The sequence below is a fragment of the Sceloporus undulatus genome, chromosome 5, assembly GCF_019175285.1.
Source record: "Sceloporus undulatus isolate JIND9_A2432 ecotype Alabama chromosome 5, SceUnd_v1.1, whole genome shotgun sequence".
In the NCBI taxonomy this organism is placed as follows: domain Eukaryota; kingdom Metazoa; phylum Chordata; class Lepidosauria; order Squamata; family Phrynosomatidae; genus Sceloporus; species Sceloporus undulatus.
Genome location: NC_056526.1, coordinates 26,730,922 through 26,758,174, shown reverse-complemented (window position 1 = coordinate 26,758,174; position 27,253 = coordinate 26,730,922). Strand labels below are relative to the sequence as shown.

The 27,253-nt window shown below is 39.7% G+C and overlaps 1 protein-coding gene across 1 annotated transcript in view; it reads right to left on the bottom strand.

Moving 5' to 3' along the window:
• Positions 1-1,078: 1,078 nt before the first annotated feature.
• The window catches only part of LOC121930906 (thromboxane-A synthase-like), a 185,750-nt gene continuing 159,575 nt past the window's right edge, over positions 1,079-27,253 (bottom strand). Inside the window, exons 5-6 of the mRNA XM_042467902.1 lie at positions 3,627-3,723; positions 1,079-1,090 (exon numbers count right to left, since the gene is read on the bottom strand). Coding sequence (XP_042323836.1) covers positions 1,079-1,090; positions 3,627-3,723 — 109 coding nt within the window. The remainder of the gene's footprint in view (positions 1,091-3,626; positions 3,724-27,253) is intronic.

The window sequence follows — 27,253 nt, the reverse complement described above, 5'->3', positions numbered from 1 at the left end:
TGCATGGCCTTATATAGGCCCTGGCCCCGGCCCATCACGTGGCCCGGGAGACTCCTCCTCCAAGGCAGCTCGACCAATGAGCTGCCTTGGAGGACCGGAACTCCTGGCCATAGAGCTCTCCCCCCTGCCTAGAGCGTCGCGGGACGGAAGGGCCCACCCCTTCTGCCCCACATGACCAATCAGGGCGAAGAATTCACCCCAGAAGCATTCTGGGGCGAATTGCTGCCGCTCCCGGCGGCAAAGTGGCCTGCCTGCTGAGTCGGGCGGCCGCTGGTTAGTCTCAAAGGTATGCAAGACTGCTTTGCATTCTCATTTACAGGGTCACTATGAACTGAGATCCACTTGAAGAATACTTAAGTATTCGAGATGACTTGGTTTTCTTTTACACAATCTTTTCCAAGTATAGTTTTAATACTGCAGCCTACCCCCCACCTCCCAATCCTTCATATGGAATGTGGAAAGTTAATTAAATAGAGCAATTATAGTCCAATAGAAAGATAGAATGGGTATCCAGAACCTAATGCTGCATATGAAGATACCACCCAAGTGTGCCAGGACTGGAAATGATGTGGGAATATGAATGAGGTGGTTTACTTGTCAGAGGTGGAATTTCACCCTAAGGCATGCACGGACTTCCTAAATATCTCTGTATTTTTTTTTATGAGCTTCACACAGAGAGCCTGGTTGACATGTTTAAAATGCAAGGAGAACACAGGTATTTCCTTGAAACATAACTAGCTCAAGAATGATAAATTATATGTTATAATGATGAACCTTTATCAATAAATGCAGAATATGTTCAAAAGTTCCTTAAGTTCACTAAGAGGAAATCTAGGAGGAGGGGGAGGAAAAGAGAAAGTCTGCTGGTAATATGAGTTTGCTGGCCCTGGATAGGGCCATGTATTAATAATCAGAGTATTGTTTAATCGGGCGGGGGGGGGGGGGGGGGCCTTGGGTTTTTTAAATCTCTGATCCGGTAGGGTTTTTTTTTTTTTAACCAAAAAAGCCCCTTATACATATATTTGAATCTTCTGCTCTTTTTCATTATGGGAAAAAAAAATCATTGGTTCCAAAATTCTCAAAGATGAAACTATAAAAAGAAGAATAAACAAGGAGCATCTTTATATCTCATTTATTGTGACTCAATAAACATACAGAAGCAAACAAATGCAGACAGTAAAGACTCAAAAAGAGAAGGCCGTAAACATTATAGGAAACAGTGTTGAGAGGGGCAACCAAAATGATCAAAGAACTGGAGTAACTCCCTTACAGAGAAATACAATAACATTTTGGACTTCTTAATGAAGGGAAAATAACAACAAAGGGGGGGGGGCATATGGACCTGAAGGGGCAGCCTGAAGCCGCCCCTTCTGAAGACAGATTGGGACCCGCAGCACGCACAGGCACAGCTCCAATCTGCCTTGAAACTGGTCGGAAAAGGAGTGGCAAATATATACTCCTTTTTTGGCCAGTAAAAAGCCATCTTTTCCTTTCCTGTTGTGGTTTGAAGCCAGCTGCAAGCTGCTCCGGCAGTGTGCAGTGTATAAACACAGTGCTGCCATAGCATCTTGAAGCTGCCTCATCAGAGCATTCAGCATGTAAATGCCAAACTCTGATTATGCCCTGAAGGCGTCTTTTACAGGCCATCTGCCCCAGACCTAAGTGGAGGAGAAGGCTTGATATGATGTATAATATTTATGGATGGTGTAAAGAAGGTGGTGAAGTAATTATGCATGTTGTAGGAAAAGTGGGCAGAAAAGCCTGTCTCCCAATATTACATGCAGTGTCATCTCCTGAGGCTCAGTGGTGGGTCAATGAGGAGAGATAAAAGAAACTGCAACAATAAAGGAGTTATAATGCTCAGTTAAACTATGGAATTCTATGCCACTTGATGTAGCTATGGGTACCTGGACACCTTTAAAAGGGAAGTAGACAAATTCATGGAGGATAAGGCTATCACCAGCGCTAGTTATGGTGGTAAAATATTACCTCCAATCCCTGTCACACACTCTCAGCCCCAGAAAACCCCATGACAGCTTTGCCTTACGGTTGCCATAAACTGGAAATGACTTGAAGGCACACAGCAACAACACAACTTAGTCGACTAAGTCTTCCATTATGAGTCGTTAAAGATTTTGTGAACACTTCATCCTTCAATCCCCACATGGTTCTTAGGTTTATAAAAGGTTATAGCCCTATTCTTTTTTAGGCTATTTCTGACCTTCTTAGAGGAAAGATTCTCTACAAAGGTAATAAATAAAATAGAATAATTAATAAAATACATTAAATATTTTTTTCTTATTGAATTATATGGAAGAGTATGAGGGAGCAAAGGTAGAGATTTTTAAAAAGACAGAAAATTCTGTATTTTAGAAATGCTTGTCCTTTTAGTCCAGGCAAATTCAGAACATTTTGTTATAAAATTGAAAGGCTGTGGAGAACAAGGTTGAGTTAGGTGACAGCGACAGAGATTCAGTGTCAATGTCAAAACGAGTTTTAAATGTTATTTATTGTTGAAACAGGCAGTGGCTCGGCATTTCAGTCAGTGACACTTTAAGCGGCCAACTCAGCAAAATAGCTCTGAGCCTTCCTAGAACGCGCAATGCTTCATAGCAGAGAATGTATCAACTGACAGTGGGGTATACAACGTGCTTTCTGTCCCTTACAAATTCAGGACAGCTGGCAGTCTTAGGGCAAAAATAAAGAAAAATGGCAGGAATGGGAGTATAGCACATCTGCAGGGCTTTAGGGGATAGAAACAAACAAAGGCCTAAAATCAACTGTAAAATCAACAATTTCAGAGAAGTCATCCAATCTGTTGTATACAAAGGGATCTTGCAGCACCTTTGAGACTGAGAGAAAAAAGTTGGTAGCATAAACTTTTGCAGTCTTAAGTCTATTTCATCATCATTCTTTCTCTCAGTTAGTCTCAAAGGTGCTGCAAGTTCCCTTTGTATACTAAGCAGCACTAACAAGGCTATGTCTTTGAAATCTGTTGAATAGTGTTGATTCAGAAAACCAGAGAACTAATATAGTATCTTAGCCTTATATGACACTTTATGAATTACACTTGGCCTTACAGGACAATTGTTCAGAGTCTTCTACAGACATTATGGAAGTTACCAGTGCTAAAAAAAATTCAAGTCTAAACCCAGTTGTCGGACCTATCATTGGAATTTACCTAACTGTTGAGTGACCAAGTTCTTACTGATTCAGTGGGCCTGCTCTAGTTGGGATTAACAAATGCATTTAAGTAAAGCCCCTCTCCCCACTCTGACATAACTGCTACTTTGGGGAATAGCATCATGTTCAGTTTGGCCCTATGACATCCTCTAGCTGAGGTGGAGGAAAATTAGTGGAGCTGCTGATTCCTTGATATCACTCTAAATTACTCTGCAGTAGCAATCCTGAAGTATTCCATGCCTTAGCCAAGTTGAAAAAAGGCTATGGGGTGGTGCCAGAAGGGTACTTGGACCTCTGTGAAGTGGTATGCTTCATGTTATGAAAACATACTTACTAAAATACTAAAAACAACTAAATATGCTTCATTGAATTTTCTTATTGTTAGCTCATGGATCAAAAGCAATACAGCAACACAAACACAGCAACAAATTCTGGCTGCTTACCATCCTGTTAGTAAAGTTTCTGAAATCCTCCACTAAGATACGGTTTATCAAGTCTGGTTCAGATATCACCACAAACATTCGACGGCCAATGTAATACCTGTGTATGAAAAGAAGAATGAAATGTTAATAGTGAAGAGGAAAGGCATCTGACACTTTGTTTGAAAGATTTGTACTCCAGTGCTCAAACTACTATGCCACATTTATTATATGCCTGATTCTTAGTTCTGCTGCTAATGGTCAGATCTAAAATTTGAAGGTCTAACAGTAGCTTACCACATTGTTGTTGTTTATTGCTGTCAAGTCGACTTTGACTGATGGCAACCCTATGAATGAGAGACCTCCAAGTCACCCTATCATCAACAGCTCTGCTCAGGTCTTGCAGACTGATTGCTGTGGCTTCCTTGAATGGATCTATTTATCTGGAATGTGGTCTTTGTTCTTTCCCACTGCCTTCTATCTTACTTTTTGTTCTGTTTTTTGTTCTGTTTTGTTGTTTTACTTATTATTGAGGGATTTTTGATAGCTAGGGAGTTGACTAGGCAGGCCCAGCTCCATCAGGGCTAGCCTGGAAGAAGAGACTCCTCCCTCCATAACTGTCCAGCTTCCAGCCTGTGAGGGAGTTGACCAGGCAGACCCAGCTCCATCAGGGCTAGCCTGGAAGAAGAGACTCCTCCCTCCATAACTATCATCTTCCGGCCTGCGGGGGAGTTGACCAGGCAGACCCAGCTCCATCAGGGCTAGCCTGGAAAAAGAGACTCCTCCCTCCATAACTGTTATCTTCCGGCCTGCGGGGGAGTTGACCAGGCAGGCCCAGCCCCATCAGGGCTAGCCTGGAAGAAGAGACTCCTTCTTCCATAACTGTCATCTTCTGGCCTGCAAGGGAGTTGACCAGGCAGGCCCAGCTCCATCAGGGCTAGCCATGAAGAAGAGACTCCTCCCTCCATAACAGTCATCTTCTGGCCTATGAGGGAGTTGACCAGGCAGACCCAGCTCCACCAGGGCTAGCCTGAAGAAGAAGAGCCCTCCCTCCAGTCCATCTGCCTTGGTCCAGGCCTCAGAGGGAGAGAAGAACTGCTGGACCTGATCTCCTCCCCCCCACCATTCCCTTCTCCTTTTGCGTCGTGTCTTTTTAAATGATAAGCCTGAGGGCAAGGAACCATCTATTATCCCCTCTGTTGTAAGTCGCCCGGATTCCCAGTGATTGGGAATATAAATAAATCCTATTATTATTATTATTATTATTATTATTATTATTATTATTATTATTGATGAGTCATGTCTTCTCATTATATGGCCAAAGTACAGCAGCCTCAGTTTAGCCATCTTAGCTTCCAGACAGAGTTCAGGCCACATCTGCTCTTGAACCCATTTATTTGTCTTTCTAGCAGTCTATCATATTCATAGAATCATAGAGTTGGAAGAGACTACAAGGGCCATCCAGATCAACCCCCCCTGCCACGCAGACACTCACAATCAAAGCACCCTCGAGAGATAGTCATCTAGCCTCTGTTTAAAAACATAGAAGGAAGAAGGAGACCACCACTCTGAGGGAGTGTATTCCGCTGTCAAACAGCTCTTACTGTCAAGAAGTTCCTCCTAATGTTTAGATGGAATCTCATTTTCTGTAGCTTGCATCCATTGTTCCGGGCCCTATTTTATGGAGCAGCAGAAACAAGTTTGCTCCCTCCTCAATATGACACCCCTTCAAATACTTAAACAGGGCTATCGTATCACCTCTTCACTTTCTCTTCTCCAGGCTAAACATACCCAGCCCCCTAAGTCTCACCTCATAAGGCATGGTTTCCAGACCCTTCACCATTTTGGTCACCCTCCTTTGGACATGTTCCAGCCTCTGAACATACTTTTTGAAGTGTGGTGCTCAGAACTGGACACAGTATTCCAGGTGAGGACTGACCAAAACAGAATAGAGTGGCACTGTTACTTCTTTTGATCTAGGTGCCATACATCTATTGATGCAGCCTAGAATTGCATTGGCCTTTTTAGCTGCCACATCACACTGCTGACTCATGTTCAACTTGTGGTCTACTAGGACTCCTAGATCCCTTTCACATGTTGCCTTGTTAATCCAGGTGTCCCCCATCCTATAGCTATGCATTTCATATTATTATTATTATTATTATTATTATTATTATTATTATTATTGCCAAAGTGCAGTACCTTACATTTCTCCCTGTTGAATTTCATTTTGAACTTGTGCTTTCTAATCTTTTAAGGTCATTTTGAATTTTGATCCTCTCCTCTGGGGTATTAGATACTCCTCCTAATTTGGTGTCATCTGCAAATTTAATAAGCACGCCCTCTATTCTTTCATCCAAGAGATTGATATAAATGTTGAATAGCACTGGGCCCAGGACAGAACCCTGTGGCACCCCACTGGTCACTTCCCTCCAAGATAAAGAGGAGCCATTGCTGAGCACCCTTTGGGTTCAGCTGGTCAATCAATTACTAATCCACCTAACAGTTGCATTGTCTAACCCACATTCTACTAGCTTGTTTGCAATAATATCATGGGGAACCTTGTCACAGGCCTTACTGAAATCAAAATAAACACTGTCTACAGCATTCCCTTCATCTACCAAGCTGGTAATTTGATCAAAAAAAGAGATCAAATTAGTCTCGCATGGCTTGTTTTTGAGAAACCCATGTTGATGTTTTGTGATTATGGCATTCTCTTCTAACTGTTCACAGACTCTCTGTTTAATGGTCGGCTCCAGACTCTTTCCTGGTATTGATGTCAGACTAACTGGGCAATAATTGTTTTCTTTTTCCCCATTTTTGAAGATGGGGACAATGTTTGCCCTCCTCCAGTCTGCTGAGACTTCTCCTGTTTTCCAAGAATTCTCAAAGATTATTGCCAATGGCTCTGAGATTACAGAACTCACAGAACTCTTCTCCACCAGCATATTTCAAATAAGTTGATTATCTCCCTATCCACTTTCTTCACTGTCCAGCTTTCACCACATAGTCAAGCATAAAAAAGATTCTGATAAATAAATAAAGCTCAAGAGACAAACTCTAATGGGCCTATAATTGGAGAGATGAAGAACATGTTGAGGAATTTTTTCAAATTTATCTAGGCCCTGATATTCTCTCTACCTGTATCCAGACAGCAAGTGGGTGGAAAGTTTCATGTGCAAGACATGATCTCTTAGCATCTCCTCAGAAGAATTATAATTAATTTTAAAACAAACCTCTTTATGAAAATCTGAGTTATGTTTATCTGGCTCAAATTGTACTGGAAGTAGCAAATTAGCTGCAGATCTCCTTTCATCACCCTTTAATGGGCTTTTCTGTGGACACACTGACAGCCTACAATGAAGTTAAAAGCTATTCTCTTGTACTGAGTCATAGGACCTTCTGGTGTCATCGTGACAAATCCAGTTATTTAAAAGAGAAATAATCAATTGGAGGGAAGGATAGAGAATATGGGTGAAAACAGAAAAATCCACAGTGGCACAAACGAATTAAAAACATGCATGAGGAAACAGTGAATCTGCTTTTATGTGAGGTTCACAGCTGCCTTTGTGCTCTCAATCTGCATTTCAGAAAAGCCGTATGAAGAAAGAAAGAAAAACCCCATAATATATCAAAGATATTCTTTCACCTCCAGGAATGACTATTCTGTTATCTGTTTTCTGGTAGCTTCCCAGTGCCAATGAAAAGTGACTTTACTCATTACTCCAATAAATAACTTCACTCTTACTCATTATGTTAGTTTGGAAATGTAGATTGCTAGGCTTTAATTATTTAAAACGTAATTAAGTGCTAGTTTCATTACGTTGTTCATAACTTGTTCCATCTAAGGCTAGCTCTGCCCACTACACAGTGGTTTAAGGGTCGTATGTTGACTGTACCACCCTTAGGCCTCTGTGCAGTGGGTACAACTAGCCTTAGACAGGATAACTAGATGTGTTCTTTTCCAGGACATATCCTACATTTCAGTCTTCTATCCATTACTATAATGAGTAATGGAAGTGAATGGTTTTAAAAACTAACTTTCCAAACTTTGGGAAGGTGAAGGGTTTTAAACCTTCCTGGGTAGCCGGAGGGAGTTCTGTTTCATACTGTGGCCAGACATACTTGCTTGCAAGTTAAAAAAAATAAAAGCAATCCTAAATCACAGGCTACATATTGAACATGCCACGTACTTTAGCCCTTAATCAGTGTTTTTAGCACATTTTCCTGTTCTTAATTAGAAAAAAAATTTAAAAATATATTGAGATGTTGAAAAAAATTCTGGTGGAGGAAAATCCAGATGGAGCAAAAAAATGTACATCACAAAAGATGGCAATGTCAAGTAAAATGTACTGTATTACTGGTAAATCCTAGGCATTCCCCTTTCAGCATTATGAACTGTTATCCTTGTGTGCTCAAAGAGTTTAATGCACTTTAAAGGAGAAGAAGGTGAAGATGAAGATGAAGATGATGATGAGAAGGAGGAGGAGGAAATAGTAGTAATACACACAAGCTGCATACCTGCACCTTTGGGAGAAGTGTAATATCATGCAGCACATGGTGAATCGCTACTCCCTGAGCTACCTTTCAACTCATCAGGAGCAGCTCTATCTTGTCTGGATTAAGTTTCAGTTTGCCTTCATCTAGTCCATTACTTGAGAAAGCTTCCTTGGATGGAGTGGAAAGGAGTAAACATATCTGGAATTCCAAAATCCAAAATACTCAAAAATCCAAAATTTTCAACATTGGATAGAGACACCTCTGCTTTCTGATGGTAAAGTGTAAAGAAACTTCATACTGATGCCACCAGTAACACCTAGTTTTATTGTTTCTTTTTAGATTTTAACCTATATTTCTTCAGTTCTAGCCTGACACTAAAAACCATTACTCCACACTGGCATAGACCCAATATGCTGCCAGCATATATAGCTGCTTCTAAGGTATGGTTGGTCACATGTGATCTGAAATATAGGGAGGAAGACACAGGGAGACATTTCTTAAAAGGCACTCTTGTAGGATATTAGGATACTGAAGCTCCCAACACTATGGCTGAACTCTATGAAATTATATCAGGCATCCTCATATCTTTATGTCAATCTCTGTGTATGCAACATTCAAATTAAGTAGTGATGTCTAGGAGGAAGAGATTATCATATTTTAGGAATCATATAAACTGCTGTCATGTCAGATTTACCAGTTTTCAGAGTTTTTTTGTGTGACTAGGACAGAAACATTTGGTTTCTCCCCTCATTTGTCCAAAAGATGGTGGTGGTGGTTTCCTATGAATACATGTTGAGTCTCCCTTATCCCAAAGTCTTAGGATAAGAAGTCTTTTGGATTTTTTTCACATTTTGAAATATTTGCATATACATAATGAAATAGCTTGGAGATGGGACCCAAGTCTAAACATGAAATTCATTTATGTTTCTTATACACCTTATACACATAGCTTGATGGTATTTTATACATAATATTTTGATACTTTTGTGCATGAAACAAAGTTTGTGCACACTGATCCATGGACAATTTTGGATTTCTTAGTATTTGAGATTTCAGAATTCCAGATAAGAGATGCTCAACCTGTATTTGCATTCTTATTGCCAAGAATTGGTCTGTTTTTTCACTTTGCCTCCAGGAGGAGCCAAAGAGATTTTGTTCCCACAAACCAGGTTGCTGGGATACACCTCAAGATTTGTGGTGTGTATGTGTGTGTGTGTGTGTGTGTGTTTGAGCTGAACTAGTTCTACTAAAGCTGGTGGTGCATGGAACAGTTCCAGTCTGAACTATCAACTGTCATTCCATGTTGAATTTCCAGGAGGGAGAGAAACAACTGTAGTCAATGGATGCAAATACTGTATTGTGATGGTTCCTGGCACATTGTATGTATATGTTGGGGGGGGGGGGGGCTACACCAAATAACTTAATAGGCACTGTGTTAGACAAGCAGGATGGATTTAGTTTCCCTAAGGACACTAAGCTTTGATGGGCATTTAGAGGCAACTAGTTACAAACAACTAGTTATGTGTAATGACGGCTGCACCACGTTGCAGAAAAAATCCAGTTTGACACCACTTTTACTGCTATGGCTCAATGCCACTGAATTATCAGAATTGTAGCTTGTTGTGGCACCACAGCTCTATGACAGAGAGCTAAATGCCTCACAAAATTACAATTCCCAGAATTCCATAGCATAGAAACCATGGCAGTTAAAGTGGATTATTTCTGCAGTACGGATGCAGCAGACATCTTTCTACCAAAGGTACAAAGGTAACTGGATGAGGAATAATATCACACATGCATTGCAATGTAATTAAGGGGCTATACAGATTGCCCCTAATAGGCGGCATGCAGCCGCCAGATCGGGGCTGTGGCAACCTCACACTGCGGCCTCAATCCAGCCTCTGGAGAGAGCAAAAAAGAGCTGCAAAAGGCGGGTCCTTTTTGCGCCTTCCAAGGTGTGCCACAGCCACGGCGGTGTGGCTTTATGATACCCCTTCGGCACCACATCATGTGGATGTAGTGCCAGAGGCGCGTCATGATGGCACGCGCTATCATGGTACCGTGGGCCAGAGTTAGGGCATCCAGCATCAGGATGCTGTGCCCTGATTCCACCCACAGGCTGGCACTTTCTGCCGGTCTATATAGGGCATAACTTTTCACTACATTCCTAACTAGTAGCATGTGGCCTTCCTAAATTGTGGAGAAAGACGATCCTATGGCTCAAATGTTGATTCCCTACTATTTTCTTATGCTATTTTGTCAATGTAGAAGTGACAATGAGGTGAGCAGTAGAAGAATATGTTTTCTACCACAGGCCAGAGGCTTGTCTCATTCAAATTTTTCAAGCCTGATTATTTTAATTACTTTTGAAAACAGGGGAAGGAAGAATTACATAACCATAACAACATGGTAGAACTATGAACTATAAAGAGTTGCTTTTAAAAGGTGACTTTGCAAGCCCTGAACTTGATCTAAAGATCTTGGGCAAGTCATAGGCTCTCAGCCTCAGGGGAAGGCAATGGTAAACCTCCTCTGAACAAATCTTGCTAAGAAAATCCCATAATAGGTTCACCTTAGAGTTGCTATAACTCGGAAATGACTTGAAGGTACTCAACAATAACAATAATTTATACCATCATGGCTGCAGGCTTGAGAAATTCCTACAACATATTTGATAAACAATTAGACATCTGATTCTGTCACAAAGTTCCAGGATTTCACACAGATACAGATTTATTATACACACTTCAGCTGTCCCTTTTTTATTTGTGTTTTTGTTTGAACAATTTCATCTTGCCCTTCTGGTAATTATGTACCACTCAAGATGGATAACAACAATTAAACCTATAATTAAATCCTATAATTAAATCCTACAATGGCACTGCAAAAATACTATAAAAACCCACTATGATGTAGTATAGCTTTTAAAAGAAAGGCACCTGATAAAATCCTTATTTATACAGCTACTCAAAAAGCCTGTAAAAACAGGAAGACTTTTGATACAAGACAAAGTACTGAAGGGGAAGGGAGGCTTCCAAAGTTTAGGTGTAGTCACAGAGAAGACCTATCCTTTTCTTCCCATCAGGGGAGTTACCACCACAGTGGAGAAGAGCATCTTTTTCTGATTTTAAAAAGTGGTTTGGTACTTTGAAATATTTGACTCTCTACTCTCAGAATTTCCTTACCAACGTTATGTTCCTGGTAATCGTAATCCAAAAAAGTAACATCCCCAAACTTTAGGAATGCTCAGTCAAGAATAGAAGGAGGTGGTCTATTTACCAGGGACAACAACACCAATACCACCAAGTCACCATGATGCTGTATGTTTTTGTTTTTTGGGTTGTTTTTTTTTTTTTTTTTGGATTGGCATGTGTATACCTATCTCTCCAAAATCACCATCCATATTTTCATTCATTAATTCATTTTATTCAACCTATTTATACTCTGCTTTTCCAACGAGGTTAGGTATTGAGGTGGTTCATTTGCTTTTGTTGTTGTTCTGTGCCTTCAAGTCATTTCTGACTTATGGAAACTCTAAGGTGGATTTATCACAGGGTTTTGTTTTGTTTTGTTTTGGTAAAAGTAGTTCAGAGGGGCTTTGCCATTGCCACAGGCTGAGAGAGTGTGACAAAACACTTTCAAACAACACTTTAAAAAGAAAGCACTGTGTACAATAATGAATCATATTTTATATCTTTCTTAGGCGCTTTACAGACTGCCCAAAAAGAGCGGTCTGCCAGCGCTGCTGGTTGCTGCGTCCGGGAACCGCAGCGGCCAAACTGCACGATTCCCAGACGCAACAAAAAAGAAGCCCCAAAATGGGGCTTCTTCTTGTGGTGTGGAAATGGCGCCGCAAGTCGCTAATGATGCAGTTGTGGTGTCATTTCCGCCGTGCAACATGTGGACGCTAGGTGTCCGCGACATCAAGATGGCAGCGCCTGTGTAGAACAGGTGCTGCCATTTTGTACACGCCGAGCGCGTACTAGGGTTAGGGGCATCTGGAAAGGATGCCCCTTTCTAACCTTAGTACGTGCGTGGCACGTACTTTTTGCCCGTTTGTAACAGGCCATAGTTTTCCACTTTTTTTTTTCTTTTCTTTAAAATGCAAATTGCTGCAGTTTCACTCCTCAGGATCACTTGAAGTTAAATTATCAGAATAGGAAGTATAAAAGGGAGGAATGAAGGGGGGGAGAGAAACCTTTAAGACTAAGGGGCTGTACAGATGGCACATTGGGCCAACCTGTACACACGGAAAGGGCTGAGCATCCACATGCTCTGAGCCTTCACCGCACTGCCCAGGCACCATCTTGGTGTGCACCTTTCCACACAGTGTATGCCATGATGATGCACACCAGGTGCAGTGCCAAAATGGTGCTGTGTGAAATGGGCGTCATCATGGCATGCCAGCATGCCTATGGGATGCAAAAAGAAGCTCCTTTTCAGGGCTTCTTTTTGCTTCTTTCTGAGACCAGAGGCCACAGCATGTGGTTGCCATGGCCTCCATCTGGGGCAAACAGGGGCAGCATTCAGCCACCCATCTGTAGAGGCCCTAACTGAATTTTATTTTCACATGCGGTTTCATGGCTATAAATCCACTTCTTTAGAAGCAGTACAGAATGATAATAAATGCTCAGGTATGAAGTATATTTACACAGTTTTGGGATTTGGATGGAATGTAACAGGATCCAGAAAGATGCAAATCATGAAAGATGAGTACAGAGTTTTGCATCTTGTTTCTAGCATGTGAATTAACACTAGGTGTCAAGCAGTGCGCAGCTGGCTGCATCTCAGTCATGCTGCAGCTGCTGCGGTATATTGTGAACTGTTGATAGCATAGTGTAGAACAATTGTGCTTTTCTATTATGTATCTCTGGTTAAAAGAACAAATGGTCTCCTGATTCTTAATCTGGTGGGAAATAACCAATGGCAATGTAAATTAATCCACATAGAAAAAAGCAGAGATGGATAGACGTGAGATCTTTAGGAATTGTAAAGGGCAGATGAACTGGTGGGAAGAAAGTTTGCAGCAAGAAAATGAGGGCATTACACATATGCCCTCATTATTATCTGTGAAATATTAAGAAGGTATGTTATTAATGAAAAAATATTTATTTATTTATTTATTTATTTATTTATTTATTATATATCCTGCCCTTCAGCCCTAACGGCTATCAGAGTGGCTTACAATTATTATTTTTAATTAGACGGTTCCCTGCCCTCAGGCTTACAATCGAAAAGACACGACACAAAAGGAGAAGGGAATGGTGGTGGGAAAGGGGATGACCAGTGGTTTTTCTCTCCCTCTGAGGCCTGGACCAAGGCAGATGGATTGAAGGGAGGGCTCTTCTTCTTCAGGCTAGCCCTAGTGGATCTGGGCCTTCCTGGTCACTCCCTCACAGGCCAGAGGATGACAGTTATGGAGGGAGGAGTCTCTTCCTTCAGGCTTTATATTTAATATTTTCAATAAAGTTTGAGAGATTAAAAAAAGCCTTTGGGCAAAATATGTTGAATTCCTGGATAATAGAGGAAAACTCATTTTATTAACATTTCCTAGGCTAAAACTTTTCTTCTGGCAAATCAGTTATTCTTGTGCCTTGCTCTAATTTGGTTTTTCACAGAATCCTGTAATGTTCAGATTGGGCCCACTTCACAGACGGAGATGGAGAGGCATCTTTGCAGACCAGACACGTAATAATAAGTAGCAGTAATATGAACACATGAGTGCATACACCCACAGAAGATTGTTCCACTCATTTGTAAGAGGAAAAGGAAAGGGAAAACTGAAAAATTAGTATTTTTCATCTCTGAAAATCCTATCCCATTCCTAAATTTTCCACAAGTGCATATGTAACACCACTTTAAACAAACCAATCACAATCCTCATCACAAGAAACACCAATGAAACCAAGCACACGGAGAAGCAAAAGTGATATCAGCTGTCATAGAGGAGGAGTTGACAATCAACCTCATACATTCAAATAGATGCATGGAAGCAGTACCTCAAACCTGCTGTGGACCTTACTCAGCATCCCTATCCTCTGGCATCTGTCTTTACAGCACACATATAAAAGGACACTATGTGCATATCACCATAAGCTCGTTAGTAAAGCAGGGAGCAAAGGATCTAGATCGGTCATATGCAGAAGACCTTTCATGTATATCCTCATGCACAGACTTGGGGAGGGGATCATTCATGCTAGATGGACTGGGGCAGGTCTAACCCACTGAATGCTATAGATCCATCACACATTCTGGGTCTTTGTGTGTTTCTGAACCCCCTTAAAATAACCAAAGACAGTAAGATTCTAAAATTTAGCCCTTGGATTGTATGACTTGTATCCAACAGTAGAGTTGACACGTTCAGATGCTGCAAACTAAGTTCAGATGATCTCCCAGGCCTTGAGCCCTAGGGACAATCTCTTGTGATGTCACAGGGGCAGGCCCTGGGGATATAATTAACAATGATACTTTAAGCATCAACCACAACTGCAAAGAGTATGCCATTAGGGTGACCAGACATCCTCCTTTTTCCTGGACATATCCAACATTTCATCTTTGTGTCCAGGAGAAATTTTAAAAATGTCCTCCAATTTCAGCATGATTAAGAAGCATGCATTTAAATGTATATGTAGCTTTTAGTTTGCAATGTCCTACATTTTTCTTGAATGTCCTACATTTAGCAGTGCCCTCTTTTGTAGTTATGACATCTGGTCACCCTATATGTCATTCAAATCAAATCCAAGTCTAAGAAATGAAGAACCCCCTCCCCACACACACACACACACACTTTTCAAGCCACTGTTCTCACCCTTCAATTCTTCCCATCCCGTCTGAAGACCAGAGAAGAGGGGTCAATGCATGAGATCTGGGAACACACATCTCGGGTATAGCTTTGGAGAGTATGCAAGGGGCCACAAGAGGCAGCAAGAGGCAGGAGAGAAAGAAAAACCAGTGTAATGCATGCCAAAATCTGCTTACATAAATGTGGATTTTGTCCAGACTCTAGAGAACTGCCCATCTTTTTGTTTTGCTTTCTAAACAATTCTGGGTAAACAAAACATTTCAGCTTTCTGTATCCAAGACAGATAAATTACCTTATCTGTTTTGTATGTTTTCTTTTTTTTTAAAGAACCACACAATGACAGCTATCTGCACTATGTAGAGACTTAAATACACTGTTGGTGCTTTTGTTTATCTTTGCTCTCCCAGTGTTGAAACTGCTACAATTTAGTGAATATCAACTTTCACTAAAAAAAAACATATTCAAAATCTTGAAAATATTTTGGCAGCATGTCCGAGAGAACTAAAAATGAAAGCCAAGCAAAATTACCAGTACACATCTATCATCTTTACTGCAACTTTGTTATTATTATTTGTTTATTCTCACTGCTTTTACACTGGCATTCACATTATACATACTGTAGTACTGTAAATCTCAAACGTTTTGGTCATCCCAGCTGGTTGGAATAGGATGATAGGATACATCTTACCTCCCACAAATAGGTTTATGAAATGGAACACCCCACAATGCACAGATTCATACACCGAGGCTTATGGAAAGACATTGTGAAAACAAAGTATAATTGCTGCCTGACACCCACCATATCAAAACAGATATTTATACAGTTTTAATTATAAGTCTGTTAGTCAGTTGTCACCCATGAGTTAATTCATCAAAGGGGGAGGGTATCTTATTCCAAACAAGCTGTGTACCTCCACAGATATGTAGACTGCTTTGGATTTTCAATATATTTTAAATAAGCATCCATCCAACCTGTGCTCAGTCATCATTTTACAAACCAAACCATTATTATTACCTGTCGTGGCACAATCTAGGCTAAAATAGATTATACTGAGCCATAAGGGTCTGTTTCTAAGTTTTCCTAAAATCACAGGACTGGAATACACTGTTGCAGAAAAAACAAAATTCTTGTGGCAATGTAAGGATTGGTTTGCAATGAGAGATGGGTGGCCTCTTCAACACAGAATGGAAAAATGCTACACACACATACACACACACATACATACACTTAGCCTGTTCTTTAACAGTTCACAGATGAATGCTAGGATGCATGTAACCAAGCAACATCTGAATGTGCTCAAGATGGCAAAAGTTATTAATGCGGAAGAACACACAAGGTAGAAGAGGCAGCAGCAATGTGATTTTGGCTGAGCCTCCTCAGAAGGGCAAGACTGCTCCAACCTCTTCGCTCCTCACTGCTAAGTTTATTGAGTGCAAACTACTTTCCCACTTTGAACTCAGTTTGCAGCATCTGAAGTAAACCAAGGACAAGACAAAACAGTGAGAGGAGAGAGAAACTGGACATTTTAAAAACAGCTGAAAAGTAGGAGGATGGAGCATTAATTGGGAGTGTCCTTGCAAAACATGAACAGTTGGAGGGCATGGAAGTGTGGTCCACTTCATCTGATGCCAAGCAGGCGGCAGTTCATGAAAGATTGTGCCAAGTTAAACTTCTTAGTCTATAAAATACCACAAGATTATTTGTTGTTCCACAGTTAAGTCAGTCCAGAGGTGATGGAAGAAGAAAAGCAGAGGTGGTGGTGGTAATAGTTGCAGCAGCAGAGTCTTTACATAAAGACTTCAAATGTACAGAGCATTTGTTTTAATAATTTCCACCTTAAATCTTTTAACAACCCTGCAAGGTAGGGCCAGCAGTAATGTCAACTTGCTCTGCTGAATTTTGTGTAATGTTTGGGCTATCACCTTCATGAATAAAGACTATCGGTCATTTTGAAAATAACCATTAAAAAAACCCTTTAGATTGAATTGCAGTTTGGCTGCCACAGATCCAAAGCTTGCAAGTAGTGGCTTTTCTAATGTGTCCTGCCATTAATTAGTGCTACATTAAATCTTTAGACAATATGCATTTACATGGTAGGATAGTCCTCATTCAAATCTTGCCTGACTTCGCAAAACAAACACTACATAAAGGAGCATTTTTGTTCAGCTAAGCATCTGTGTGGGAAAACACCTGCACTCCACTCTGTTTATAGTGGGACCATCAACTTGAAGAAAACTTTGATCTGCCTATTTGTTATCAGTTTTAGGCTTTTCAAACATGTTGCACAAATCATAATAGTAGGGAAAAGGGGGTACAGATGTGGATTTAAAACACAGCTGTGTGTTTTTTTTTATTCTTAAGTCTGACACATGGTAAAGCCACTGCAGAGTTATCTGAAAATCCAAATCCACAAGAAAATTATACTGTACTTTTATCTAGTTAAAAAAGAAGTTAAGCATACTGAGAAAAGGGAAGAAATGATTGGAAAAGATAGTAAAAGTAAGCATGCTAGAGGGGAAAGCTGCTTTCTTAAGTGGCATTGGTTTCTGAGGAAAACAGAATAAGGTGGGCCATCCTGACTTTCCCATTAATTTTAGATATGCACACTCACAGCAGGTAGTTGAAACACAAGAGAAAGTAAAGTACATGTTTACTGACTTAAAAATAGACATCAGGCTGCCATGGCTTGCGTAATTATTTTAGAGGCCAGCAAACTGATCTGCCACAAATCCAGTCTGTGTCCACTTTGAATGCACCCTGTTGTCCCCTTGGCACAAAACAGTATGAGACTTAAAAGCCACACACAGCTGAGATGTCGTTTTTATTAAGACGACAATTTTGAGCTTGGAGCATTTGTATTCATCACTTTTTTAAAGACCAAACTGCTTTCTTTTAACCAATATCTGCACTCTCCAGTAGGTTTATGAAAACATTTTGCAGAAAGAAGCAAACTTGAGAGAACCGGACATTTACCTCAACAAGTTTACACCTTGACATATTCAAAATGTGTGGGATTTTATTTTATTTTAAAGAATAAGAGTATTTAACATAATTTCATTTTTTCATAAAACCCACATTGCAAATGCCATTAGAGTAGATTCACTAAATCTGTGGGTTGTACATATGTGTATATCCAGCAATTACACATTCAGTGATTGATTCAGTGGTTCTACTCTCATTGGGGCTATTATTGTTGTTGGGTTTTTTTAAAATTTATATAATGCCATCAATGTATGGCACTTTACAAGTAAAAGAACAGTAAGAGAAAGAGCCAGCCATGCCAAAGGAATGTAATCTAAAATATATAAACATGCCAGCACAGAGAGAAGAGGGTGTAATGCAAATATAAAAATATACAATAGAATTATTAAATGCATTACCCAGATATAATACAAAAACAATGCAAGTAAAGCCAAGGGAAAAATGCATATCACCAAAATGTACAAGATAATAAAGCAATATTAAACTAAAACTCCAAAAGCTTTAAAAAACAAAATTTGCAATTGGGGTTTAAAAACAAAGAGAGAAGGAAGAGTCTGCAAATATTCAGGGAGAGCAGTTTTGGAACAGCAAATGATAAAAGATGATGAAGCCAAGAAGAAGAAACCCTTTGTTGAATGAGAAATGTAGAGTTCCTAGAATGTAGATCTAGATAGAACCAGTGAAAAGAAATGAGAGATGAAAGCTAGAGGGGAGCTAGGTCATGTGGGGCTTTAAAGGTTAAAACAAGAAGAGTGTACTGATTCTAGAAGGCATAGGCAACCAATGTAGTGATGTAAAAAGTGGGGTAACATGATTAAAACAATAGGCAAATAATAATAATAATCTTGACAGCAGAAAGTTGAATGGAAACCAGTGGTCTAGGATGAGATAGAGGAAGTAAAAAGATTACAGTAATCAAGCTGGGAAATGATCAAGGCAGAGGAAGCAGAAAGAAAAGGTCTGATTTTGGCAATATTTTAAGGGGGGGGTGACATGATTTTGCTACTGTCTTGTGAAGAACAAAAAACAAAGAAGGTTTTTTTAAAAAACAACCAAAGAAGACAGACATCTTAAAGACAAAAACAAAGTTGTTATAGCATGAGTTTCTTGTGAATTATAGCCCACTCCAAGCATACAATGAAAACATAACCTCCAACATTCCCAGTTTGGCAGGAACAGTCTTGATTATTGTATATACTCATGTATAAGTCTAGAAATTTTAGTCAAAAAATTGACCCCAAAAACCTGCGTCGACTTATCCATGGGTCAGTGTACTTATTTAAAAAGGAACCATTCCCTGGTGAAAGGCAAGAGTGTCATCTGTTCTGGAAGCACTCACACCCCCTTTATATTCTCTCATCCATGAAGCCTTTAGTATGAGCACAAACAGTTATGCCTGCGGGAATTTTGTAAGTTTTCTGGCACTATTTCCCTTTTCTTCACCCCTTGCATCCTTTATTACACACCCCACAATTTTACTCTCGATTTATCTATGGGTCATATCAAAATTCATAATTTTGGCCCTAAAACCTATTTTCGACTTATACATGAGGTCGACTTATAGTCAAGTATACATGGTAGTCTTTTGTGATCCGACTTTCTCAGCTGCTTTTAAAATGTCTTCCCACTTTCCCCCTTTGTCCTTGATTTGCTTCACTTGGTACAAAAAGATTTAAAAGTGCAAAATAATGCAAAAGTAGCTTGCATTCAATTAACTCATTGAGGGGAGAGGACAGGAGGGGCAGATTCTTGCACTCCCCTGTAAACTCAGGCAAAAGCAAATGGCTGTAGCCTCTTCTAACTGGTGTATTCTTCTTCATCAACAACTTTTGCCATCTTGACTACACTTTGATGTTGCTTGGCCACACGTATTCCAGTTTTCATCTGTGAAATGTTGGAGCTCATTATATAATAAATTTGCCTAGCTTTAAGGTGCTACAAGACTTTGTTGGTCTGGCTGCAACAGCATAACATGGCTATGAAATTACACCTTTTTAAAGTGAAAGGACATGTGTCTTGTGCCTGCATACAAGCTTAAATCCAATTGCTATTCCCATCTGGTGTAAATTTATAGAATTAACTGCTGAATGTTAAATCAGCACATGTCAATCCCATTAATTCAGTGACTTTTACTCTAGTTGACACTAGCAGTTTCGACCACTCAGTACTTGGCTCCATTTAATTGTTTATAGCAAAACAAGATAGCATATTTTACAACATGTATGAAGAGAATGGGCCAAATCACTTCTGAGTATTCCTTACCTAAGAAAACCCTATGAAACTCATGGTGTTGCCATGTGGACAGGCACTTGAAGGCGCGTGCATGCACACACACACACACACACACACGCCTTCTTCACAGCTAAAGAGGGAGAAAGGGGAATCTATTCTTTACATGAAATACAGAACCAAAGGCAGAGTGATAAGTGACACCTTCTCCTGCCTTGCCTTCCAGGGCTTGGTTGTTTAAAACAATTTTCTCTCAACTTACTGCTATTCTTACTATACAGCTCTTCCTCTTCCTCCCCCTCTTCAGAGCATTTTTATTTTGTTCTCCCAGAGCAGCTTACTAATTTCAGTAGAAAGACATGGAACTATCCTAGCAGAGATCTGCAGAGCAAAAAGGAGAGCCCTAAGTCTATTTTGGTGGACTTCAGAACCTCCAAACTCTCAAGACAACCTCCTTTCTTGGCAAAAGAAAAGGGTGAACTGTCTCTCCTGAAAGCTTCCAGCCGTGGCAATTCACCTTTTCAATAGGTTGCATACCTATACACTATCTGGAGAATCAAGACAGTTGGAAAAGACCACAAGGGCTGTCCAGTCCAACCCCATGCCATGCAAGAGCACACATTCAAAGTAGATATATTCAAACAATAACAACAACAACTATTTTGCAAAACCATAAGATCACCAGCAGTTTGTGAGATCCCTGGAAGGCTCTGAGGCAGAAAACTGACTCCCAGAATCACTGCAAATTTCCCATCTTAGCTTAAAGCAGTGGATTGCTTAAAGCAAGGCAAGGCATCAAAAAGAAGAAAGCTTACCATATATACTCGACTATAAGTGGACCTCATGTATAAGTCGAGGGCTGGTTTTGGGGTCAAAATTATGGATTTTGATATGACCCTTGGATAAGTCAAGGGTAAAATTTAGGGATATGCAACAAATGATCTAAATGATCAAACAAAGGAAAACAGTGCCAAAGAACCTACAAATTTCTAGCAGGCCTAATGGTTTTGGCTAAAACTAAAGTCTGGGTTGAAAAGAGAAGTCAGGGCTTCCAGGACAGGTTGACTCTTGCCTTTCACCAGGGGATGGTTCCCTTATTAATAAGATTTAAAGTATAGTATTTACATTGACCCATAAATAAGTCAACCTAGGTTTTTGGGGTCAATTTTTTAACTAAAATTTCTAGGCTTATACATGAGTATATACAGTAATTCCTCTCTCTGCTTGCAAACACAGAATAAAATCTTCAAGCCGGTTTTATATATCAGCACAGCAGACTCATAAATGGTTGCCCTATCAAATCTAGTCTTTCTGGCCTTTAATACATAGATTCACTGAGCTGTACAATTTTTCCTGGAACACTTTTACCTTTCAGACAAGATGGCAACTGTGTCCTACATGACTATGACCTGCTGGCTCTGGGTACACTTTGGCTATGAGGATCTTGATTTCATTGGGTTTTCTTCAGCAAGTAATATTCAGAAGTACTGTAGTTTGTCATTGCCTTACTCTAAAATATAGCCTACACCATCTGGTATCCCTTGGTGATCCTCCAGCCAAGAACTATCCAGGTCTGAACCTGTTTAGCTTCCAAAATCAGACACTATGTGATATCTTCAGGTTATTTAGGCCTACAAAGAAGAGCAGTTGTCCAGCCATTCTAGTCCAACACTCTAGCAATTACAACACACTCCCCATGCAGAGGATTATATTAGCCAGTCTGGTCAGAGTCTCTTCAGGGCAAGATGGTTTTTAAGTTAGAGAGGGGACAGATGTCCTATTGAAGAAACATCAATTTTTTGGACCTCACCAAGATTAGCTACTATTTCCTTCTGGACAACAAGGAACATCAATGGAGCTAGTGTGCTGTAGTTCTTAAAATTGTTGGACAGGAAAACTGTAGAGGGAGAAGGTAACTGCAGAGAGAGAAAGGGCCATTTTTGCCTCTGACCTCCTCACTGCTAGAAGACCACACTGGCATGTCACTTCTAGTTTCAATTTGGGCCAATTTTCAGCCTATGGGGATACATGTTAGGATATGTTGTTGGCTTAAAGGTGTTGTGGAGGATACCCTCCTGTGTTCTGCAGTGGATTTTTTCCCCTCTATAGAGCAGCTTTTTGGGCTAAATATGACCTGGAAGAGAATGCCTGGAACTTTTTGGGGCCACAAATTGGGAACCCAACATAAAACACACAGGTCACATTCTTCATATCCCTAGAGGTTTTGAGAGATCCAGTTTGTAGCCCTCACCATTAAACTCATTGGATAATCTTGGACTACTTACTCTGTCTCAGTCGAATTCTACTTCAAAATAAAATAGAGGAGGGAGAAATATACTTTGAGCTCAGTGGAATTAAATGTGTTATAAATGTAACTAACAAAAATGTAATTCTCACTGCAGCTGAACCATCCTTGAACAGCATAGCCCTTTAGCGCTTTGATATCTTGATGTATCCATACTCATTTCTCTGTTGTGATTCCTGTTGGTCCTAATGAGTTCTTTATTGCAGACTACTGCCTTGTCCCACAATCTGTCATTCTCAGTTTCTAGCTCAGCTCAGCCTGCAAGTGTTTCTATGTAATGATGTCCCATTTTAATTAGACACCTAAGAGGTGATATGATGGCCCTGTTTAAATATTTGAAGGGCTGTCATATTGAGGATGGAGCAAGCTGGTTTTCTGCTGCTCCAGAGATTAGGACATGGAGCAATGGATACAAACTATAGGAGAAGAGATTCCACGTAAGCATTAGGAAGAACTTCCTGACAGTAAGGGCTGTTTAACAATGGAATATGCTGCTCAGAGTGTGATGAAGTTTCCTTATTTGAAGGTTTTTAGACAGAGGCTCAATGGCCATCTGATGGAAGTGCTTTGACAGTGTCATCCTGCATGGCAGGAGGTTAGACTGGGTGGCCTTGGATCTCTTTCAACTCTATGATTCTGTGAATCATACTATTTTGCCTAGGCAGTGCTCCTCCATTTTTTTACTGGTAGTTTGCTGGACAAATTTGTTACTTTATTTCTAGAGCTTGAAAAAGTTACTTTTTTTGAACTACAAATCCCAATTTCTTGTAGATGTGGTCCAAAACATAAGTTTCCCAAGCCCTGCGTACTACCTGGAGCTAATGATCTCTATTTCGGTCAGGTGTTAGGGAAACAGCTGAAGCGAGGAAAAGCATAATATTTTAGTAGCAGACTGAAGTGCTAATTTGCATGCACAACCAGTGAGTGCTGCTTGGCCTATTACCTGTTCAGCAAAGCTGACAATGGGCCAACGGAAAAAGACATAACTCAGTAGCATCAAAAGACATCAAAGGGATGCAACAGTTACTATATTTTGCTGGCTTTTATTCATTCATTCAAGGATTTTCTCCAGTAATTGCACCCATGACAGCATGCTTTACAGAAAGCTAGCTTAACATGGGCTACCTAGTCACTAAGCCTGTTTGCATTTTAAAGCAGATTTAACATCTCATTCAAGCCATTTATTTCTTGTGTTAGAAAACTGCATTTAGTATTTCTGCAGAATTTCTCTCTGGATTGGCTCTTAGGAATGAAAACAAATTAAAAGTATCAGGACTATAAATTAGAGCAAGGGACAGGGACAGAAGGCACATTATTTATGACACAAGTTTGCACATTTACCACCATCACCAATATTATTGGTTTTATTTATAACTTGCCTTTCCCCCAAAATTGGGACTCCTGTCATTATACAGTATATGACATTACTGTTGTTCCTGTGCACTGGACGTTATTTAGGACACACACACACACATCCACACACAGAGACACACACACTTTCTTTCCCTTCATTTTGGAAGGCTGTTTAAACAGCATAATGCACAGGTAACCCTGTTCTAAGCTTTACATGTTTATTCAGACATTAAACCCCACTGAATCCAATGGGACTTACTCCCAAGTAATTATATGTAAAATTGTAGCTGCCTGAAGGTTGCTATGAAACTTAGTGCTCAAGACTACATGCGTTCTCACACTTAACAATCTTTGCCTAATAGCATTCCTATGTTACATTTGGACTGTGTCCACAAATTGCCGAAACTGTGATGACTGAATGAAGCCTAAGAAAATAGCTTCACTCATCCATCTCTCCTGTTCCTTTCCTTCCTGGTAATGAAAACAGACAAGGCTGCAACAACAGTTTTACATGAGATTACACACAGGCAACTATTCTTTCAATTCTCCCTTTAAATGTCACACTCAGACATTCCTTACAATATATGCATCAGCACACCTATCAATGTATCATTTCCCCCCTTACTCTAGACTGAAAGTGCTGTCTATTCTGCCGTAAGGAGACTCTATGCCATTCCACATTCACATACTGCCCAAAAGCTTTTGCATTGTGAGGTGCATAAAAACTATTGAGGAACTAGAGGTTTAAGGAGTTGTTTGAAGAACAAACCAAAAAAAAGGTAGAAGCAAAACCATCAGAAAATGCTATGGTTTCTCCAAATATTGTCTTTCCAGGAAGGCTTTTTCATAAATTCTGTACCTTAAAGGTCAACATGTGGCTGTCTGAGCTGTTACAGCTCTTATTTAAGGATCCTTCCACACTGGGGATATTTAGGACTGAATTTTCTGCTGGAAGTCTCAAATAGAGTAAACCTATTGAAGAAATGATGGAGTAGGGAGTCAGTGCTTGTGTGAATCCTATTGACTTAATGGGTCTATCTGAGATTTGGGTGAGCCAGTGTGGTGTGGTAGCCTGAGTACCACTGAGTTCCCACTGAGCCCTGGAAATGTCCTATGTGACCTTGGGAAAGTCACAGTCTCTTAGCTGTTTGTTTGTTTGTTTGTTTTTAGTGACTTCAAATTATTTCTGACTTATAGTAACCCTAAGGCATTTTTGTGGCAAAATTTGTTCAGAGGGGATTTGCTCTTGCCTTACTCTGAAGCTGAATGTCACTCACCCAAAGTCAATCAGCAGGTTTCCATTGCCAAGCAAGGAGTTGAACCCTGGTCTTCCAGTGCCCTTGTCCAACACTCAAACACTATACCACACTGTCAGACCTCAAGGAAGGGAATGTAAAAGGTCCTCTGACAAAATCTGGCCAAGAAAATCCCATGATAGGTCTCTCTTGGTGTCACCATAGGTATCTGGAATGAAATGAAGCCACACAAAAACACAAACTCTAGTTTGGAATACCGGTTGGATTCATGTCTTAGTTCTGCTCTGTAACTGTCCTTCTTCTGTAAGAACTGGAACGTTCACTCTTTGGCAAATATTTGTTATGTACATCAGACATGTTACATCGATGGTAGAGAATATAATATAACCATATAAGCAATGAAGCAAAATGCAAACTGCCACTCACAAAAACAGCTTCGTAAATTACATTTTTTAAAAAAATAATTCATTGTGGAACTCACTGTAACCCTTTAAAGATATTTTATTAATATTGTTATTAGGGAAAACCTTGGAACTGATAATAAAAACATGATAAAAATGGGTGGGATCACTGCAAAATACCACTAAAAACTTCTTAGAACCATTGTAGCCAATGGCTTCCATGACCATGGGCAGCAAATCTCTGCTCAAGTTATTGCACGGAACCCTCTGCCCCAAAGATGTTCAGCACTTTGGATCATTCTGGACTATAATCCAGAGCGGCTTCACTATCCCATCCAAACAGAAGCCACCAGTACCAACTGGAGAAAATAACTAGCAAGCGTTACACCAATAGCACTGACAGTCCCAGTAGTTGCATTACTTTTGGAATAACACTTTCATACACACTTTTAACAAGAAAAGTTACTTGTTACAGGTTGGCTACAATGCTATAATGTATTATAAGTATAATAACATATTACTTTTTTTTAGCTCTAGTCTAAATAGGCAATTTGAATTTACTGTTTGGTGATTTGAATTTACTGTTAAACAACCCTTTCCCCCACCTCCTAAGGGATGTAACTAAAAATGTATTGTTGTTGGAATACATTTAGGAAATGTGCCACAGGTAATGAAGCATTTTTCAGTGGATAAAGTCCTAATATTCCAAGGTTATTTTGGCTTGTTTTTCACTTTACAGGTTAACATGATTACCAGCACTACGTCTGTGAGCATATGTCATATACTGCTGATGCTGATTAGCTGAACCACTATTCCATCTCATTAATACACAATGAAAGCTGTTAATAGGATTGTGCTTCTCCACTCCTCCAACTGAATAGGAATGTGATCCTAATAAGAGACAAGGTCATCTCTCCTGTGTGGAGGAAAGAGAATGAAAACGTCTACAGTATTTTATCTTGGCAAATACTGGCAAAGAAAGCATTCTTAAATTGACTTTTAATTTGTTATATTAGAAGACATTTTAATGCGATGTGCTGTATCTTTGTATTTTTTCATAAAAAGAGGATAGTGATGATAAGGAAAAGAGTAAAAATTTATCAGGAAAGAGAATGTTTAAATGAAAGAAGTGGAAAGTTATAGGTTAAAAATGAAAGACAGAAAGAATGAAAATCCAAAAGGTATAGAAGCATGTGCAGAAACAGATAAAGTAACCACATGAAAGAAAGAAAAAATATATGAGAAGAAATGGAACGTGAGGTTATTATGTGGTGTTGGTATGTTATTGTATGTAATATGTTATGTGTTTTTGTTGTTGTTTGTGTGTTTGGTTTTAGTTGTTTTGTTGGAAGAATAATTGTATGGATGTGTTTTCATGTTTTTGTGGATGTATTTTTTTAGAAATAAAACTTTAATAATAATACAAATAAACATGTGTTTTAAATTGCTTTAACTCTGCATTCTTATGAAATCGTTGTTTAATTGTTTTAACTTTTATAATAATATTTTGGAGGAGGGGTTTCATTGGATTTTGCTTTCATTTGTTTTAAGCTTTGAGTTTTATGCTAGGAGAAACATGGGATATAAATACAGACAGCCCTCCATATCCATGGGTTATTTATCCACAGATTCAACCATCTACATTTTCTAAAAATATGTACATTCCAAAAGACAAAACTTGATTTTGCTATTTTATATAAAGGACACCAATTTACTATGCCCTTGTATATAACGGGACCTGAGCATCCACAGATGTTGGTATACAGGATAGAGGTTCCTGGAACCAAACCCCAATGGATACCAAGGGCTCACTATAAAACAA